This window comes from Myotis nattereri (assembly GCF_964212035.1).
Source record: "Myotis nattereri genome assembly, chromosome: 15".
In the NCBI taxonomy this organism is placed as follows: Eukaryota; Metazoa; Chordata; class Mammalia; order Chiroptera; family Vespertilionidae; genus Myotis; species Myotis nattereri.
The window spans coordinates 54,861,744-54,880,848 of record NC_138090.1 but is presented as its reverse complement, the minus strand read 5'-3'; the positions used below and the strand labels follow the sequence as shown (position 1 = coordinate 54,880,848).

Sequence of the window (19,105 nt, the reverse complement as noted above, 5' to 3'; positions counted from 1 at the left end):
GATAGTGGGAATGCTGTAGAATGGGCTGTGGTGAGGGTTGCACAGATCTGCAAGTTTTCTAAGCTCCACTGAGCTGCACGCTTAAAACCCGGGAGGTGTGAGGTTGGAGATTTCCTGATGATGGAGCCTGAGATCCTGCTCTGCTTCCTCCCAGGGGCCCTGCCCAAACCCTCCCTCAGGGCGGAGCCAGGCCCTGTGGTCCCCCTGGGACAGCCTGTGACCTTCTTGTGCCAGGGTCCAGCTGGGGCTATATTATTCTGCCTGGAGAAAAAAGGAATGCCTGTAGAACAGAAAAGTGTGTTTCAAGATGATTTGACTGTTACAGAGACCAGATTCCACATCCCCTCAGTGAGTGAAGATACCACCGGAAGTTATTTCTGCCGCTATAGCGCAGTATTCATGTGGGAAACCCCGCCTATCTGGTCGGAGCGCAGTGAGCCCCTGGAGCTGCAGGTGACAGAGGAGGAGGACTCCACTCTGCCCTCAGGTGGGTCCCCGGGCTCTGCTCCGTGTCCCAGCCGTGTCTCTGTCCTCATGCCCGCTGCCCTCCTGCTCACCCCCAGCCCTGGGGCTCCCCTCCCTCTACCCACAGGACCCTCGGCCGTCACCCCTGGCTCAGGGCCCTGGAGTCTGGTCCCATCTGGACACCACAGTGACCTGGACCCTGAGCCCCGCATCAGAGGGACAGAGAGCTGTCCTGCTGGGCTGGGTGGGGCCTGAGCTCCCAGCCACCAGGTGGGCACAGACCCCTTCAAGGGGCCTGAGTCCTTCCCCTCAGGATGGCGGTGCCCTGCCCTTTCCCTGGCCAGGCTCAGTGAGGCCCAGGCAATGTGTCCCCGGGGTCCACCCTCCATGGACAAGTGGCATGGTCTGTCGGGCATAACCAGGGCTGCACGGAGGTTTGGGGAATTTTTGGATGAGGCTGCCCCCGACCTGATCAGACCCTGAGATGAACTGGAGTCAGGGTCCAGCAAGGACATGGGGAGAGAGGGAGGGCGGGAGGGAGGAGAGAGGAAAGGAGGGAAAATTCTTCCTTTAAATTTGAGTGTCTTCTCTCTCCTCTCCTTATCCTGCTGTGACTCAGACATCCATGGGTGGGAGCACATGCCCAGGGGTGGCCCCCATCCACCAGGCCTGGGAGTGTCCACTAGTTGATCCTGACCCTGTGACCCTCCCTGCCCTGGGGGACTGTGGGTGGCACAGTGGCCGGGTGAGGTGAGTTCAGAGTCCAGGCCCTGTGACCCTGTGGCCCTGTGGCCGGGTCAGGGGGCTCCCACCCTGTGTGTCCCTGGGCCAGGACCAGCTGCCCTGTGCTAATGTAGGGAGGGTGGTGGGACGTTCTGAGGGGTGACCAGCCCCACAGACAAGTGGAAGCAGAGAGGGTGCCAACCAGTGTCCTCATCTCCCTGTGCCCTTTTGGGGGGCATCTTCTATACTGGGAGGTGCAGAGAAAGGAGCCAGATGAGGGCGCTGTGGGCGAGGAAAGGCCAGGTGAGTGGGGCAGGCAAAGTGGAACCTGGGCTCAATGCTTGCCCTGCCCCTTTCAGGGGAGCCCCTGGAGACCTCAACTCTCACCCTGAACGTGGGCTGGGGAGGGGGACCAAAGCCTGGGCATCCCCTCCTCGGACTCTGCTCGGCTGTGGGCAGTGGGGTGGCCATGGGCAGGGGCTCTGGGTCTCTCACGGTGGGGCACACGGGGGGGGAGGGCAGTGACATTTATACCCTCAACAGCAAGAGACCGGTTCATGCCTGGTGGGTTGAGAGCCAGGAGGGAGACACCCTTGCTCCCTGCTGGAGTTTGATGAAATGCAGGTTTGCATTTTGCAGCTGGGCCTGCCCTTGGGTCCTCTAGGTGACTGGCTGTGGCACCTGGGGACGTGCACCTAGGGCTCCTGAGGTGCTGCAGGTGGAGGTATTCCTGGGGAGGGGGGTGTCTGGGTGCTCCCCATGGAGGGAAGTACCCTCTGGGAATCAGGAGGCAGGGTGTCCAGAGAAGGGGAGCAGCTGCCTGAGACGTCTGCCACCCCTTCCTGTCTCCTAGCAACAAGCCCTGCCCTCACCCTCCCACCCACAAAAGTGACACCTCCACCCACAGACACGGCCTCCCAGACAGGTCAGCCATCGGGGAGTGTGCACAGGGGTGGAGAGGGAGGGGCAGATCCCCCCATTGAGAAGGCTCTCCAGCCTCCTAAGGCCTGGCCTGGCTGGGTCGTGTCCACCTGTCAGTGACCTCTGCCCTCTGCTTCCAGGCCCCGCCTCCCGGGATTACAGGGTGGAGAACAGCATCCGCTTGGGCCTGGCAGGCGTGGTGTTGCTGATCCTGGTAGCGATTCTGGTGGAAGCTGGGCACAGCCAGCATAAGACTCCACAGGGACCACAGGAGTAAACACCAGGGAGCCCCCCAGAGAGAGGGGACCCCAGGGCCCCAGCAGGGACCTCACCGAAGGCCTGAGGATCACGCTGGAGCCCAGGAGACACAGAGCCGCCCTCGCTGTTATTCAAGGACAAGAGCACCCAGGCCCACGTGGGTTAGGATGCTTGGCCTCATCCCCTCATCTTCCCAGGACCATGCAGAGGACTCAGCTTGATTGACAGGCAGGCAGACAGGGCAGTGCTCCAGGGGAAGCAAAGGCAGGTGGAACGGAGGCAGGGCAGACACGACTACGTGAGCCAGCCTGACCACGGAAGCCAACCACGCATAAATAACAGGATGATTTTAGATGCAGAGGGGAGGCATGGGAAAGTAGGAAGGGGCTGCAACACGAAGGTGAGCTGAGGCATAGGAACCAGGAAGGTTCAGTTGTGCTTCTGGGCAAGAACAATTGAGAGAATCCATCAGGCGGCCACAGGGGGCGACAGAGAGCAGGTTTGTAGCAAATACATACCCCTAGGCCACAGGCTTCAGTGGCAGCCATGACGGAGTCTTCTCCCCATGCAGGGAGTCTGAATCTGCTTGAAATAAATTTTCCACTTTTGCTTCAATCTTGTGGTGCATGATTTCATTGTTCACGGTCATTAGATACAATCTGGGGGTGAACAAACCTCAGCTCGCTGTTCGGCGTATCACCATGATCCCCAGCCTGGCCCACCCAGGGCCTCTAAGACATGGGAGGGAACCAAACTGCCCTCCATCAGGTGGGTGGGCCTCCTCCCAGCGGCAGAAAAGAACAGGTCTGAACTCGATTCTGTTCGGAAAACTTTCTGGGGCTTGAGCTGCAGCAGCAGCTCCCCTGGTCTCTAGCCGCCAGCCCTCCCTGCAGATTTTGTGCTTGCCAGACTCCTTAATTGTGTGAGCCAATGCTGCCCCATACATCTCTCTGTACATACACGCCTGTTGGTCCTGTGTCTGTGACAGACCTGCACGGATACAATGGGCACAGCATTTCTTTTTGGGGGTTGGGGGTGGTCAACATAATGTAAAATGAAGTAGAAGCCATGTTTGCACAAGATGGTGAATGGACAAAATGCCCCTGGATAGTACAATTTTCCCCCTTCTGATGATCTTGTCTGTATCGTTCACACTATTAGAGAAGTTCCCCATCCTCCCCTCCGCCACCATTGCCCTCCTGATGGCCCGGCTCTGCCTGGGCCCTGCCTGGGGCTGCAGCCTCCACAGCCATCCCTGGGCTGGGAGCTGAGGAGTCTCAGGCCTTTCCCTCCAGATCCTGACTCTCCTCTGTCTCCTCCTCCTGGGGGTCCCCTCCCCTGGGAGGTCACAAGGATGTGCCTCAGTGTTGTGAGGGGGAGGCTATGGGACCACCTTCCCTAGGACAGTGTCTGAGTTCTGTGCCCTAAATGGTAAATGGACCCATGAAGGCCCATCAGCATCCAGTCGGGAATCCAGCCACCAGCCCGGACTCATCTGGGTCTTTGCAAACACAACCTTCCCAGAAGCCCCGCCCACCAACATGACTCTTTCTTGAGTGCTTTTGCTTCCGTGGATTTGGGGGCTTTCAGTTTAGAAACAGCCAGAGGCAGCTGGGAGGCAGGGGGTTGTGTGGGTGGCAGCTCAGGGTCACAGGACACAAAGGGTCACTGATACAAGGGCATCGAGCCTGAGCCAGGTGCCACCTGCCGTGCAGAGCATGAGGGGGTGGGCTGAGTCCTTCCAGTGTCCCCCTCCACTCCCTGCGCTGCCCCAGTAGCAGCATGGAGGTGTCAGGAGAGTGTATGGTTTCCCGTTTGCAGGTGAGAACTGAAGCAACCGAGTGGAAGGAAGTCAGTCCTACAGGGGTTGTCTTGGCAACGGCTGCGCTCTCCCCCAAGCTGTTTCCTGTAAGGGCGGAGTTTGAGGCAGGAACCCGCCCTGGGAGCGTGGAGGCAGATCTTTCTAAAGTGTGCCGTGCCAGCACGGGGTGAACCTGAGTGCGGCGGCTGAAAGGCTTAGAAAAGAGGATGAAAGCCAGGTCTCCGTGGGACGCTGCTTCTCTGAGAGACAGCAACCATGCCCACAGCCATGCCTTTAGTTTATAGCAGATGCTTTGAGGCAAAGGGCGTGACCAAGATGTTTACAAACATTCTCCTGGGATTCAATCCTACTCAACCACATGCACCTGAACTCCCAAGCCCACATCACTCAGACACGTGGGGCCATGTGTTCGGACCATAGGTTCAAGCTCACAACCACAGCTGTTGGCTGTAATTGTGCTGTGAGCGCCCTGCCCTCCAAGCTGGCACTTGCACCTGGCAATGAGAGGACAGTGCCCTCTCATCAGTCCAAGGCCTGAACCTGTCCAAAACACGGTAGCGGCTCCCCACAATAAAGTTTTAATTCTGTTTCTTGGTTACTAATGTTGTGGCCCCACTCCATAACAAAGAAACAAAGGAAAATTTCCCCATCGAATTTCTGAATAGTGTTACTCCTTCGGGAATGCCGTGTCATAAATTAACATTGAAAGTGGGTGCAATCATCATGCTACTGAGAAATCTCAATAGTAAATGGGGTGTTTGTAATGGTACCAGATTTATTATCAGAAGATTATGACCTAACATTATGGAAGCTGAAGTATTAACAGGATTTGCATAGGGAGAGGTTGTTCTGATTCCAAGAATTAATTTGTCCCCATCTGACACTGGCCTCCCATTTAAATTGATTCGACGACGGTTTCCCGTGATGCCAGCATTTGTGATGACTATTAATAAATCACAAGGACAAACTCTAGACAGAGTAGGCATGTTCCTACCTGAACCCGGTTTTGCACATGGTCAGTTATATGTTGCTTTCTCTGGAGTTTGAAGAGCATGTGATGTTACAGTTAAAGTTCTAAGTACTTCATCACAAGGGAAATTAGTCAAGCACTCTGAAAGTGTTTTCACTCTTAATGTGGTGTACAGGGAGATAGCAGAATAAGTTTAATCACTTTATCAGTCATTGTTTGCATCACTGTTGTTCTTATATCATGTTTTTGTTGTTTTCATATGTTTTTGTCGTTTTTATATCATGCCTCTGTTGTTGTTATATCCTTTTGTTACTGTTTATTTATTAATAACTTTATATATTATTTCCATATACATTTTACTAATTTCCTTTCCACTCTCACACTTCTATTATAGATAAAGGGCAAATAGCAATATTAAAATATCTCTGCTAATTAATCCCCTTTTTATGAAAATATATTTTATTAAATTTTTACAGAGAGGAAGGGAGAGGGATAGAGAGTTAGAAACATCGATGAGAGAGAAACATCGATCAGCTGCCTCCTGGACACTCCCCACTGGGGATGTGCCTGAAACCAAGGTACATGCCCTTGACCGGAATCGAGTCTGGGACCCTTGAGTCTGTAGGCCGATGCTCTATCCACTGAGCCAAACCGTGTAGGGCACTTAATTTCCTTCGTATGTGCACAAATTTCATGCACAGGGCTACTAGTCTATCTATAGCTATCATCTATGTCTGTCTATTGCTGGTGAATTAATACCATGTGGGTTTAATCTGGTAATGGGTTTAGCCTGGTGAGGGCGTATATCGCTAGAAACTGCTGTGTGAAAAATTGGAAATTTACTTTTTCATAGAGTTTCACCAAGGCCTTGCTGGACCCAAAAAGGGGAAACTAGATGTGGCCTTAGGAGCACCCGCCTCCCTTCAAGAGAAACCACGGAAATGACACACATGACTCGGCCCCTTTAAAGCCGCCCTGCACCTTCACTGACCTGCAGGACCCTGTCCTCCCTCACCCAGGCAGACCCACCTCCTCCCTGTGGACAAGGACAGAGGAGACTGTGAGAGGCTGGCCATGAGCCCCCGGCCCTCCACCCTCCTGGGCCTCGGTGAGTCCTGGATGGAGGGACCGCATCCCAGGGACCGAGGGGGTGGTGGCTCGGTGAGGTGACTACATCCCTGTTCAGCCTGACTCCAGCCCAGGAGACTCATGGTCCCTCCTGGGGGCCTGGCCCCTCAGCTCTGGCCCTGACCTAATCGTGACCATGGGAGGGTCAGTCCTAGAAGCAGGTGCCTGGGCGTGGGGACAGGTTCTGACTGAGGACGTGATTGGAAGAGCGGGAGGGGGCGGGGGCTGCCTGGAAACTCAGAGCAGGAAGCAGGATTGTGCTCAGAGAGAATGCCGAGGGGGGATCCTGGGAAAGTCTTGGTGCCCAGCCCGCTGCCTCCAGGAAGGCCCCCTGATTGCAGGTGGGGGAAGAACCGGGTTCTGGGCGTTGTTCTCACCAGACCTTCCCTTGCAGTGCTCTGCCTGGGCCAGACGATCCACATGCAGCCGAGTGAGTCCACCTTTTAAATGGAGTTTTTCATACAAGTTTCATTTTCAGGCAAAATATTGATTTCCCTTAGCATCCTCTCCAGGTGTATCGTCAGCTGGAATGAGTCCCCAGCCTCTCTCTTTGTCTGGCTCTGTCTGTTCTCACGCCCTCTGGCTAAGTTCCCTTCAGAAACCAGCCTTTCTTTCACTTTCACAAACACCATCTTCCCTCTACCTCTGCCTTCTCCCAGGCTGAGGCTCCTGTGCTGGGCTTGGCTCATTGACACCTGACCCTCTGGTCCCAGCTCAGGGCCTCCCCCCTCTGCCTCTGATGAGAGGTCAGTGCTGCCCCCCACGCCCTTGGCCTCCCACCCTCAGCCCTGAGCCTCCCACACTCACCCTGAGCCTCCCACCCTCAGCCCTGAGCCTCCCACACTCAGCCCTGAGCCTCCCACACTCAGCCCTGAGCCTCCCACACTCACCCTGAGCCTCCCACACTCAGCCCTGGGTGAGTGTCACAGCGAATGGCTGTGGTTTGCACAGTCCCCCTCACCCTGTGCTCCCTCTACCCTTCCCCCAAGAATGCAGGGCCCCTCCTGTGTTTCTCCTATTTGTGGAGCCAGTGGCACAAGGAGGCATCTGTAAAGGGAGAGATGGGAGCTGAGCTGTGGCTGAAGGAAGGAGGGAATGAGTGCTGGGGCTCGGCCAGCTCTGCCACTATGGGGTTTGGGTAACTTGGATGCCTTCTTCCTGTCCAGGGCTAGAGCCCTCTCTCCCTCTGCCCAGCCCAGTTTAGACATTTGGGGTCTCAGGATCCTCAAACACAAGGAAGTGGGAATGGGCTGAGCTGAAGGCGGAATATGCAGAGGGAACCTGAGTCAGTGCTGCTCAGAGGACGTAAACTGGAGTGGGGGTCTTCACCCACTGGGGTCCTGGGTGCAGGTCTGGGCTGGTGTCCATTCCCACATCCTCTAGACTTCTCATGGGGCTCTGCAGCCCCCATTGGCCCCCACTGTCTCCCCCAGCTGCTTTTAGACCCGGTCAGGTCATTCCCACCCCCTCTCACAACAGCGTCCCTGTCCCTACCAGTGACCTGCTCATCCTCACCCTCTGCCTCCCTCCCAGCCCTGTCTGCCCCCCTGGAGAGTGGCCATGGGGAGGGGGATGTGCCTCCGGCCTCACGCTGCTCTGACTCCTCCCATGTCCACCTGAGAAAAGCCCAGGATGTCACCAGAACTTGTGTCACATGGAGAAGTCATTGGAGTGATGAGATCTCAGTCCCCTGGAGGGGGCAGAGGGGTGGTCTCATGGGGAAGCTATGTTGCACATGGTCTAGAATTGGGCTGTGGTGAGGGTTGCACAGCTCTGTGAGTTTGCTAAGAGCCACTGAGCTATAAGCTTAAAACACGGGGGGGTGTGAGGTTGGAGATTCCCTCATGATGGAGCCTGAGATCCTGCTCTGCTTCCTCCCAGGGGTCCTGCCCATACCCTTCCTCCGGGCCGAGCCAGGCCCTGTGGTCCCCTGGGGACGGCCTGTGACCCTCGTGTGCTGGGGCCCAGTTTGGGCTGAGTTCTTCCGCCTGGAGAAAGATGGAAGACCTGTATATGAGAATCAGAAAAATGTGTCTCAAGATGGTTTGCCAGTGACAGAGACCAGATTCCACATCCCCGCGGTGCGTGAAGACACTGCCGGGAATTACACCTGCCTCTATCCACATTCGTATGGCTGGTCTGAGCGCAGTGAGCCCCTGCAGCTGCAGGTGACAGAGGAGGACGCCACTCCGCCCTCAGGTGGGTCCCAGGGCCCTGCACCCTGTCCCAGCCCCGTCTCTGTCCTCGGGCTCCCTGCCCTCCTGCTCACCCCCAGCCCTGGGGCTCCCCTTCCTCTGCACACACGACCCTGGGCCTTCACCCCTGGCTCAGCGCCGTGGAATCTGGTCTCATCTGGACACCACGGTGGCCTGGACCCTGAGCCCTGCATCACAGGGGACCCAGTGAGCTTCCAGCCACCAGGTGGGGACAGACCCCTGCAAGGGGCCAGGGGTCCTTCCCCTCAGGATGCTGTGTGTCCATGGGCCAGGACCAGCTGCCCTGTGCTAATGTTTGGAGGGTGGTGGGACGTTCTGAGGGGTGGCCAGCCCTTCAGACAAGTGGAAGCAGAGAGCGTGCATCCCGCTGTCCTCGTCTCCCTGAGCCATTTCTGGGGCGTGTGTGGGGTGTCCCCTGTAGTGAGAGGTGCAGAGAAAGAGACCAGGTGAGGGCGCTGTGGTGGTGAAGGGCCAGGTTTGTTGGGAAGATGGAGTGGAACTTGGGCTCAATGCTTCCCCAGTCCCTTCACAGGAGCCCTGGAGACCTCCGCTTCTACCTGATGCCTGGGCTGGGGAGGGGAGAGCTCAACCTGGGGCATCCCCTCCTCGGGCTCTGCTGGGCAGTGGGCTCCAGCCTCCTAGGGCCTGGCCTGGCCGGGTTGTGTCCACCTCTCAGTGACTCCTGCCCTCTGCTTCCAGGCCCCGCCTCCCGGGATTACACGGTGGAAAACAGCATCCGCTTGGGCCTGGCAAGCGTGGTCTTGTTGATCCTGGTGGCGATTCTGGTGGAAGCTGGGCTCAGCCAGCGGAGGACTCCACAGGGACCACAGGAATAAACACCAGGGAGCCCCCCAGAGAGAGGCGACCCCAGGGCCCCAGCAGGGAGCTCTCAGAGGGCCCGAGGCTCACGCTGGAGCCCAGGAGACACAGAGCCGCCCCCGCTGTTGTTCAAGGACAAGAGCACCCAGGCCCACGTGGGTTAGGATGCCTGGCCTCATCCCCTCATCTTCCCAGGACCATGGAGAGGACTCAGCTTGACTGACAGGCAGACAGACAGGGCAGTGCCCCAGGAGAAGCAAAGGCAGGTGGAACGGAGGCAGGGCAGACACGGCCACGTGAGCCAGCCTGACCACGGAAGCCAACGACACAGAAATAACAGGACGATTTAGACTCAGAGGGGAGGTATGGCAAACTAGGAGGGGCTGCAACACTAAGGTGAGCTGAGGCATAGGAACCAGGGAGGGTCAGGTCTGCTTCTGGGCAAGAACAATTGAGAGAATCCATCAGGTGGCCACAGGGGAGACAGAGAGCAGGTTTGTAGCAAATATGTACCCCTAGACCACAGGCTTCAGTGGCAGCCATGACGGAGTCCACTCCCCATCTTGGACTCTCAGTCTGCTTGCAATAAATTTTCCACATTTTTGCTTCAATCTTGTGGTCCAAGATTTCATTCTTCGGGTGTGTGAGATACAATCTTGGGAGGAACAAACCTCAGCTCACTGTTCCGGGTATCCCCATGATCCTCAGCCCAGCAAACCAGGGCCTCTAAGACGTGAGAGGGAAGCAACGTGCCCTCCACCATGTGGGTGAGCCTCCTCACATCGGCTGAAGAGAACAGGACTGACCCCAGATGGGGTGGACAGACTTCCTGGGGCTTGAGCTGCAACAACAGCTCCCCTGGTCTCCAGCTGCCAGCCTTCCCTGCAGATTTTGCACGAACCAGACTCCTGGATTGTGTGAGGCAATCCTGCCACATACATCTCTCTGTATATACACGCCTGTTGGTCCTGTGTCTGGGACAGACCTTCATGGTACCAGGGTCTTTCCCTGAATCTAGAACGGTTCAGGAATCTGGAGAAGGACTGCAGGTAAATTAATAAAGAGACTAGAAATATAAATTTGGAAGACATTTTGGGGAGCCAGAGGAGACCTAGCTTCAGTAACCAAGTTCTCTGAATCTCTGGACCCCTAGCTTTTTATTAACACAAACTGCCCTAAAGCAAAGCAGATATACATATCAAAGGTAAAGTTTGTTATACAGTAGGCATTGTCAGGTTGGGGGACCTGCCTTCAGCTGTTCAGCTCTTTGGCTCAGGTTTGGGGAAATGCTTTCAGGTATTTCAGAAGCAGGTAATATGATTCGGTAGTGCTGAATATAGAAGCCCATCAACCTCTTGATCAACTTCTTGCATTTATGACCTGCTGGAATTAACCCCCAGCACATGGATTCAATGGGCACACCATTTCTTTTGGGGGTGATGAAAATAATTTGGAACAAGGTAGAGGCAATGGTTGCACAAGATGGCGAATGTACGAAATCCCACTGAATAGTACACATTTGCCCCTTCTGATGATCTTATGTGTATTGTTGACACTATTAGAGAAATTCACGACCCTCCCCTCCCTGACTTTGCCCTTCCTGATGGCCCAGCTCTGCCAGGGGCCTGCCTGGGTCTGCAGCTCCCACAGCCATCCCTGGGCTGGGAGCTGAGGAGTCTCAGGCCTTTCCCTCCAGGTCCTGACTTGACTCTCCTCTGTCTCCTCCTCCCTGAGAAGTCACAATGATGTGCCTCAGAGTTGCGGGGGGGGGAGACTATGTGACCACCTTCCCTAATCAGAGTGTCTGTGTTCTGTGCCCTAATGGACCCATTGATTCATCAGGGTCCAGCCAGAATCCAGGCACCAGCCCAGACCCTTCTGGTTCTTTGAAAGTCAACCTTCCCAGATGCCCCACCCACCAACATTTGGACAACATGACTGTTTCTTTAGTGCCATGGTTCTCAACCTTCCTAATGCTGCGACCCTTTAATACAGTTCCTCATGTGGTGACTCCCAAGCATAAAATTATTTTCGTTGCTACTTCATAATTGTAATGTTGCTACTCTTATGAATCGTAATGTAAATATCTGCTATGCAGGATGTATTTTCATTGTTCCAAATTGAACAGAATTAAAGCACAGTGATTCATCACAAAACAATATGTAATTGTAGATGTGTTTTCCGATGGTCTTAGGCGACCCCTGTGAAAGGGTGGTTGGACCCCCAAAGGGGTCGCGACCCAAAGGTTGAGAACCGCTTCTGTAGTGCATCTGCTCCTGTGGACGTAGGGCTTTCAGTTTAGAAATAATCAGAGGCAGCTGGGAGGCAGGGGAGTGTGTGGGTGGCAGACCAGGTTCACAGGACACAGGGAGGCACAGAGACCCGGGCATTGAGCCTGAGCCGGGTGCCGCCTGCCCTGCAGAGCATGAGGGGGCGGGCTGAGTCCTTCCCATGTCCCCCTCAGCTCTGTGCTCTCCCAGGAATGACATGGAGGTGTCAGGAGAGTTCTATGGTTTCCCCTTTGCCCTGAGAAACTGAATCATTTGCATAAGGAAATGTGTGGTTTGGGGACAGTCAGCCTGTGAGGACTGTCCTTTAAAACCGAGTTTCAGGATCAACTAGGTGGACACCCCCAGGCCTGGATGATGGGGGCCACCCCTGACCCTGTCCTCCCTCCCACCCATGGGATGTCTGAGTCACAGCAGGACAAACAGAAAGGGGAGAGAACACACTTGTATCATTGTATCTATACATCTATCTATGTAACTATTTATCTAATTATCTATGTATCTATCTATATATGTAACTAGGTATCTAAATATCAATATATTTATATAACTACTAGAGGCCTGGTGCACAAAATTCATGCATGGCTGGGGGATCCCTCAGCCCACCTGCACCATCTCCAATCTGGGACTCCTTGGGGGATGTCCAAGTGCTGGTTTAGGCCCCATATCTGACTGGCAGTCGGATATCCCTCTCACAATCCTAGACTGCTGGCTCCTAACCCCTCCTATGCCTGCCTGTCTGATCGCCCCTAACCACTCTGCCTTCCTGCCTGTCTGATAGCCCCTAAGTACCTCTGCTTGCTGGCTCGATTGCCGCCTAACTGGTCCCCTAATGGCTAGGTCGCCTCGAGTTGCCACTCTGCTGACCTGGTCGCCCCCTAATTGTCCAGAAGGATGTTGGACTTCCGGAAGATGTCTGGTCGACCAGGTCTATTTAACATATTACCCTTTTATTAGTATAGATCTGTCTATCTATCTATCTAAATATCTATTCAACTTCCCTTATGTATATAATTATGTATCTGACAGTCTGCATATCTGTGTATGTACCCCAGTATGGGTTTATATAACTAAGTATCTTTGTAACTATCTCATATCCATGTTTACATCTATGTATTTATCTACATATCTGTGTATCTGTGTAACAATTTATATATCTATGTGTCTGAGTATCCAGTTATCTAGGATCTATTTTGGATCTATCCATCTATCATCTATGTCTGTCTATCGCTGGTGAATTAATACCATGTAGGTTCCATCTGGTCATGGATTGAGCCTGGTTAGGACATATATCTCTAGAAACTGCTGCCCGAACAAATTAGAAATACAATATTTTGTATACGTTCACCCCAAAAGGGGAAACTAGATTTGGAGTTTGGAGCACCCCACCTCCTTTCATAAGAAACCACGGAAATAACGCATATGACTCAGCCCCTTTAAGCCACCCTGCACCTTCACTGACCTGCAGGAGCCTGTCCTCCCTCACCCAGGCAGACTCACCTCCTCCAGGTGGACAAGGACAGAGAAGACTGGGAGAGGCTGGCCATGAGCCTCCGGCCCTCCACCCTCCTGGGCCTCGGTGAGTCCTGGATGGAGGGACCGCATTCCATGGACAGAGCTGGTGGGAGCTGAGGGAGGTGTCGCCATCCCTGCTCAGCCTGACTCCAGTTCAGGAGACTCATGGTCCCTCCAGGGGGCCTGGCCCCTCAGCTCTGGCTCTGACCTAAGTGTGACCATGGGAGGGTCAGTCCTAGAAGGAGGAGCCTGGGCGTGGGGACAGGTTCTGACTGAGGACCTGATTGGAAGAGAGGGTGGGGGTTTGTGTGGAAACTCAGAGCAGGAAGCAGGATTGTGCTCAGAGGGAATTCCAAGGAGGGAGCCTGGGAAATTCTCAGTGTCCAGCCCGCTGCCTCCAGGAAGGCCCCCTGATTGCAGGTCGGGGAAGAACCGCATGCTGGGTATTGTTCTCACCAGACCTTCCCTTGCAGTGCTCTGCCTGGGCCAGACGATCCACATGCAGCCGAGTGAGTCCGTCTTTTTAAATGGAGTTTTTCAGACAAGTTTCATTTTCAGGCAAAATATTGATTTCCCTTAGCGTCCTCTCCAGGTGTATCTTCAGCTGGAATGAGCCCCAGCCTCTCTGTTTGTCTGGCTCTGTCTGTTCTCACGCCCTCTGGCTACGTTACCTTCAGAAACCAGCCTTTCCTTCACTTTCACAAACACCATGTTCTGTCTCTACCATGACCACCTCCCAGGCTGAGGCTCCTGTGCTGGGCTTGGCTCATTGACACCTGACCCTCTGGTCCCAGCTCAGGGCCTCCCCCCTCTGCCTCTGATGAGAGGTGAGCTCTGCCCCCCTCACCCTGAGCCTCCCATACTCAGAGCTGGGGCTCGGCCAGCTCCTCCCCCTATGGGGATTGAGTAACTTGGATGGCTTCCTCCTGTTTCAGGGCTAGAGCCCTCTCTCTCCCTGCTCAGCCCAGTTTAGACACTTGGGGTTTCAGGTGCCTCAATCACAAGGAAATGGAAATGGGCTGAGAGGAAGGCAGGAAATGAAGAGGGAACCTGAGTGCTGCTCAGAGGACGTGCCCAGGAATCAGGGGTCCCCACCCACTGGGGTCCTATGAGCAGGTCTGGGCTGTTGTCCATTCCCACCTCCACTAGACTTCCCATGGGGCACTGCTTCTCCCATTGCTCCCCACAATCTCTCCCAGCTGCCTGCAGACCCAGCCCAGCAAGAGGAGTACAGTGGGCTAAGTGCAGTGACTTGGGGGGAGGGCTTTGCATTTGAGTCTCCTGGAATCACCAAGAAACAGACCCCGGGGCATTGTGGGCTCAGACTCTGTCCCTTAGAGCCCATTGCAGACGCTCCCGTTTGGCTGAGCCAAGCTGGGGACACTCAGAAACACCCTCTCAGACTCCTGTCCCCCTCTCACCAGAGTGACCTGCTCATCCTCACCCTCTGCCTCCCTCCCAGCCCTCATGTCCCCCTGGGGAGTGGCCGTGGGGAGGGAGACGTGCCCGGGGCCCAGGCTGCTCTGACACCTCCCGTGTCCCCCTGAGAAAAGGCCAGGATGTCACCGGGACGCAGGTACTCGTGTGACGTGGGGAACTCACTAGAGTGATGAAAACTTAGTCCCTGGAGGGGGTAGATGGGTGGTCTCTGGGGTAAGGGGTGGTGCACATGGTGTAGAATTGGGCTGTGGTGAGGGTTGCACAGCTCTGTGAGTTTGCTAAGCACCACTGAGCTGCACGCTTAAAACCCGGGAGGTGTGAGGTGTGGAGATTTCCTCATGATGGAGCCTGAGATCCTGCTCTGCTTCCTCCCAGGGCTCCTGCCCAAACCCTCCCTCAGGGCCGAGCCAGGCCCTGTGATACCCCGGGGACGGCCTGTGACCCTCGTGTGCCAGGGCCCAGCTGAGGCTAAGTTATTCCGCCTGGATAAGGATGGAAGTCGTACACAACCTGATCAGAAAATTGTGTCTCGAGATGGTTCGCAGCAGACAAAGGCCACATTCCACATCCCCGCAGTGAGTGAAGACACTGTCGGGAGTTATCGCTGCCTCTATTACCAAGATTCCTTCTGGTCGGAGCGCAGTGAGCCCCTGGAGCTGCAGGTGACAGAGGAGGACGTCTCCACTCCGCCTTCAGGTGGGCCCCAGGGACCTGCTCCCTGTCCCAGCCCCGTCTCTGTCCTCGGGCTCCCTGCCCTCCTGCTCACCCCCAGCCCTGGGGCTCCCCTCCCTCTGCACACACGACCCTCGGCCTTCACCCCTGGCTCAGGGCCCTGAGGTCTGGTCCCATGTGGACACCACGGTGGCCTGTACCCTGAGCCCAGCATCATAGGGACACAGACCTGTCCCTGCTGGACTGGGTGGGTCCTGGGCTTCCAGCCACCAGGTGGGGACAGACCCTTTCAAGGGGCCATGAATCCTTCCCCTCAGGATGCTCTGCTAATGTATGGAGGGTGGTGGGATGTTCGGAGGGGTGGCCAGACGCTCAGAGAAGTGGAAGCAGAGAGGGTGCCACCCCAGTGTCCTCATCTTCCTCTCATTCTTCTGGGGGGTGTGGGCAGGGTCCTCTACACTGGGAGGTGCAGAGAAAGGCCAGGTGGGGGCGCTGTGGACGGGGAAGGCCAGGTGAGTGGGGCAGACAGAGAGGAACTTTGGCTCAATGCTTCCCTTTCCCCCTTCACTGGAGCCCCTGGACACCTCTGCTATCCCACTGGGAGCCTGGGCTGAGTAGCGGGGACCTCCCTGGAGCGTCCCCTCTTCGGGCTCTGCGGGGCAGTGGGCTCCTGCCTCCTAGGACCGGGCCAGGTTGTGTCCACCTGTCAGTGACCCCTGCCCTCTGCTTCCAGGCCCCGCCTCCCGGGATTACACGGTGGAGAACCGCATCCGCTTGGGCCTGGCGGGCGTGGTGGTGCTCACCCTGGTGGCGATTCTGGTGGAAGCTGGGCTCAGCCAGCGCCGGTCCCCACAGGGACCACAGGCATAAACACAAGGAAGCCCCCCCAGGGAGAGGGAGCCCCAGGGCCCCAGCAGGGACCTCACCGAGGGCCCGAGGCTCACGCTGGAGCCGAGATGGCCAGAGCTGCCTCTGCTATTGTTCAAGGACAAGAGAATCCAGGCGAACGTGGGTTAGGATGCTTGCCTCAACCTTCATCTTCCCAGGACCATTGAGAGGAGTCATCTTGATTAACAGGCAGTCAGACAGGCCAAGGTCGAAGGGATAGAAAGGCAGGCGGAGGCAGGGCAGATACGACCATGTTATCCAGCCTGACCACGAAGACAACCACGCAGAAATAACAATGATTGAGACAGAGGGGAGCCACGTGAAACTAGGAAGGGGCTGCAACAGGAAGGTGAGCTGAGGCACAGGAACCAGGAAGGGTCAGTTGTGCTTCTGGGCAAGAACAATTGAGAGAATCCATCAGGTGGCCACATGGGGAGACAGAGAGCAGGTTTGTAGCAAATGTGTACCCCTAGACCAGAGGCTTCCGTGGCCACCATGACGGAGCCCTCTCCCCATGCAGGGAGTCTGAATCTGCTTGCAATAAAGTTTCCCCACGTTTGCTTCAATCTTCTCCTCTGAGATTTCGTTCTTTGGGTCCGTGAGACACCATCTGGGGGCTATCAAATCTCAGCTCACTGTTCTCGGTTCAACATGATCCCCAGCCCAGCCAGCCAGGGCCTCTAAGACATGGGAGGGAAGCAACGTGCCCTCCATCAGGTGGATGAGTCTCCTCACATCGGCTGAAGAGAACAGGACTGACCCTGGATGCTGGGAGCAAGCTCCCTGGGGCTTGAGCTGAAACAGCAGCTCCCCTGGTCTCCAGCCACCAGCCCTCCCTGCAGATTTTGCACTTGCCAGACTCCTGGATTGTGTGAGCCTATCCTGCCACAGACATCCCTCTGTGCATACACGCCTGTTGGTCCTGTGTCTGGGACAGACCTGCACGGATACCATGGGCACCCCATTTCTTTTGGGGAGTTGGGGGTGATGAAAATAATGTAAAATGAAGTAGAAGCAACGGTTGCAAAAGATGGTGGATGTACAAAATGCCACTGGATAGTACACATTTTGCCCTTCTGACGATCTTATGTGTATTGTTGACACTATGACAGAAGTTCCCCATCCTCCCCTCCCCCACCATTGCCCTCCTGATGGCCCAGCCCTGCCTCGGGCCTGCCAGGGGCTGCAGCCTCCACAGCCATCCCTGGGCTGGGAGCTGAGGAGTCTCAGGCCTTTCCCTCCAGGTCCTGACTCTCCTCTGCCTCCTCCTCCCTGGGAAGTCACAATGATGTGCCTCAGAGTTGGGGGGCGGGGGGGGGGGAAGGGAGGCTATGCGACCACCTTCCCTAATCAGAGTGTCTGTGTTCTGTGCCCTAAATGGACCCATTGATTCATCAGGGTCTTGAAGGAAATCCAGGCACCAGCCCAGATCCTTCTGGTTCTTTGAAAGTCAACCTTCCCAGATGCCCTATGTAACTATTTATCTAATTAACTATTATCTACCTACATATGTAATGATGTGTCTAAATAGCGATATATTTATATAACTACTGGAGGCCTGGTGCACAAATTTTAAGCATGGGTGGGGAGTCCCTCAGCACGCCTGCAACATCTCCAATCTGGGACCCCTTGAGGGCAGTCGGATATCCCTCTCACAATCCGAGACTGCTGGCTCCTAACTGCTCCCATGCCTGCCTGTTTGATCAGCCCTAACCACTCCACCTTCCTGCCTGATCGCCCTAAGTACCTCTGCTTGCTGGCCCGATTGCCGCCTAACTGGTCCCCTAATGGCTAGGTTGCCCCGAACTGCCACTCTGCTGGCCTGGTCACCCCTAGTTGTCCAGAAGAATGTTGGACTTCCGGAAGGTGTCTGGTCGACCTGGTCTAATTAACATATTAACCTTTTATTAATATAGATTTTTGTATCTATCTATATATCTACTCAACTCTCTGTATTTATATACTTACTAGAGGCCTGGTGCACAAAAATTTGTGCACTTGGGAGGGTCCCTTAGCCTGGCCTGTGCCCTCTTACAGTCTGGGACCTCTTGGGGAATGACCACCTGCTGGCTTAGGCCCGCTCCTCAGGGGACTGGGCCTAAGCTGGCAGTCAGACAACCCTTTTGCAGCCAGGGAGCCCTCAGGGGATGTCCACTTGCCAGCGGGGAACAGGCCTAGCTGCAGTTGGACATCCTTAGCGCTGCTGAGGAGGCTGGAGAGGCTCCCACCACCACTGCTGTACTGGCAGCCATCAGCCTGGCTTGTGACTGAGCAGAGCTCCCCTGTGGGAGCACACTGACCACCAGGGGGCAGCTCCTGCATTGAGCATCTGCCCCCTGGTGGTCAGTGTGTGTCATACTGAGCAGTGATTCCCAGTCCCTCTGCTGTTAGGGTCAATTTGCATATTACCCTTTTATTATATAGGATAGAGGCCTGGTGCGTGGGTTGGGGGCGGCTGGTTTGCCCTGAAGGGTGTCCCGGATCAGGGTGGGGGTCCCACTGGTGTGCCTGGCCAGACTGGGAGAGGGGCTGAGGGCCATTTTCAGGCTGGCCACAGCCCCTTCAGGGAGGGGGCTCCTGCTGGGGTGCCTGGTCAGCCTGGGTGAGTGGCTGATGGCTGTTTGCAGGCTGGCCACAGCCCCTTCAGGGTGGGGGTCCTCTCTGGGGTGCCTGGCCAGCCTGGGTGAGGGGATGATGGCTGTTTGAAAGCTGGCCACAGAACCTTTGGGGGGGTGGGGGTCAACCCTGGGGTGCCTGGCCAGCCTGGGTGAGGGGCTGAGGGCCATTTTCTGGCTGGCTGCACCCCCTTATGGGAGGGCATCCCACTGGGGTGCCTGGCCAGCCTTGGTAAGTGGCTAATGACTGTTTTCAGGCTGGTCACAGCCCCTTCAGGGTGGGGGTAACCGCTAGGGTGCCTGGCCAGCCTGGGTGAGGGTCTGATGGCTGTTTGCAGGGTGGCCACAACCCCCAGCAGGGACCA

At 55.7% G+C, this 19,105-nt stretch overlaps 1 protein-coding gene across 1 annotated transcript; it reads left to right on the top strand.

The window, feature by feature from the left end:
• Positions 1-120: 120 nt before the first annotated feature.
• On the top strand, positions 121-16,107 carry LOC308530713 (leukocyte immunoglobulin-like receptor subfamily A member 6; the record flags this gene model as incomplete). The annotated part of the gene is made up of 9 exons (XM_081107400.1): positions 121-487; positions 2,042-2,113; positions 2,250-2,382; positions 6,179-6,267; positions 8,256-8,486; positions 9,203-9,288; positions 13,120-13,189; positions 14,941-15,261; positions 15,971-16,107. The coding sequence occupies 9 exons, from the start codon at positions 121-123 to the stop codon at positions 16,105-16,107; spliced, it is 1,506 nt and encodes a 501-aa protein (XP_080963526.1).
• Between the last annotated feature and the right edge of the window lie 2,998 nt (positions 16,108-19,105).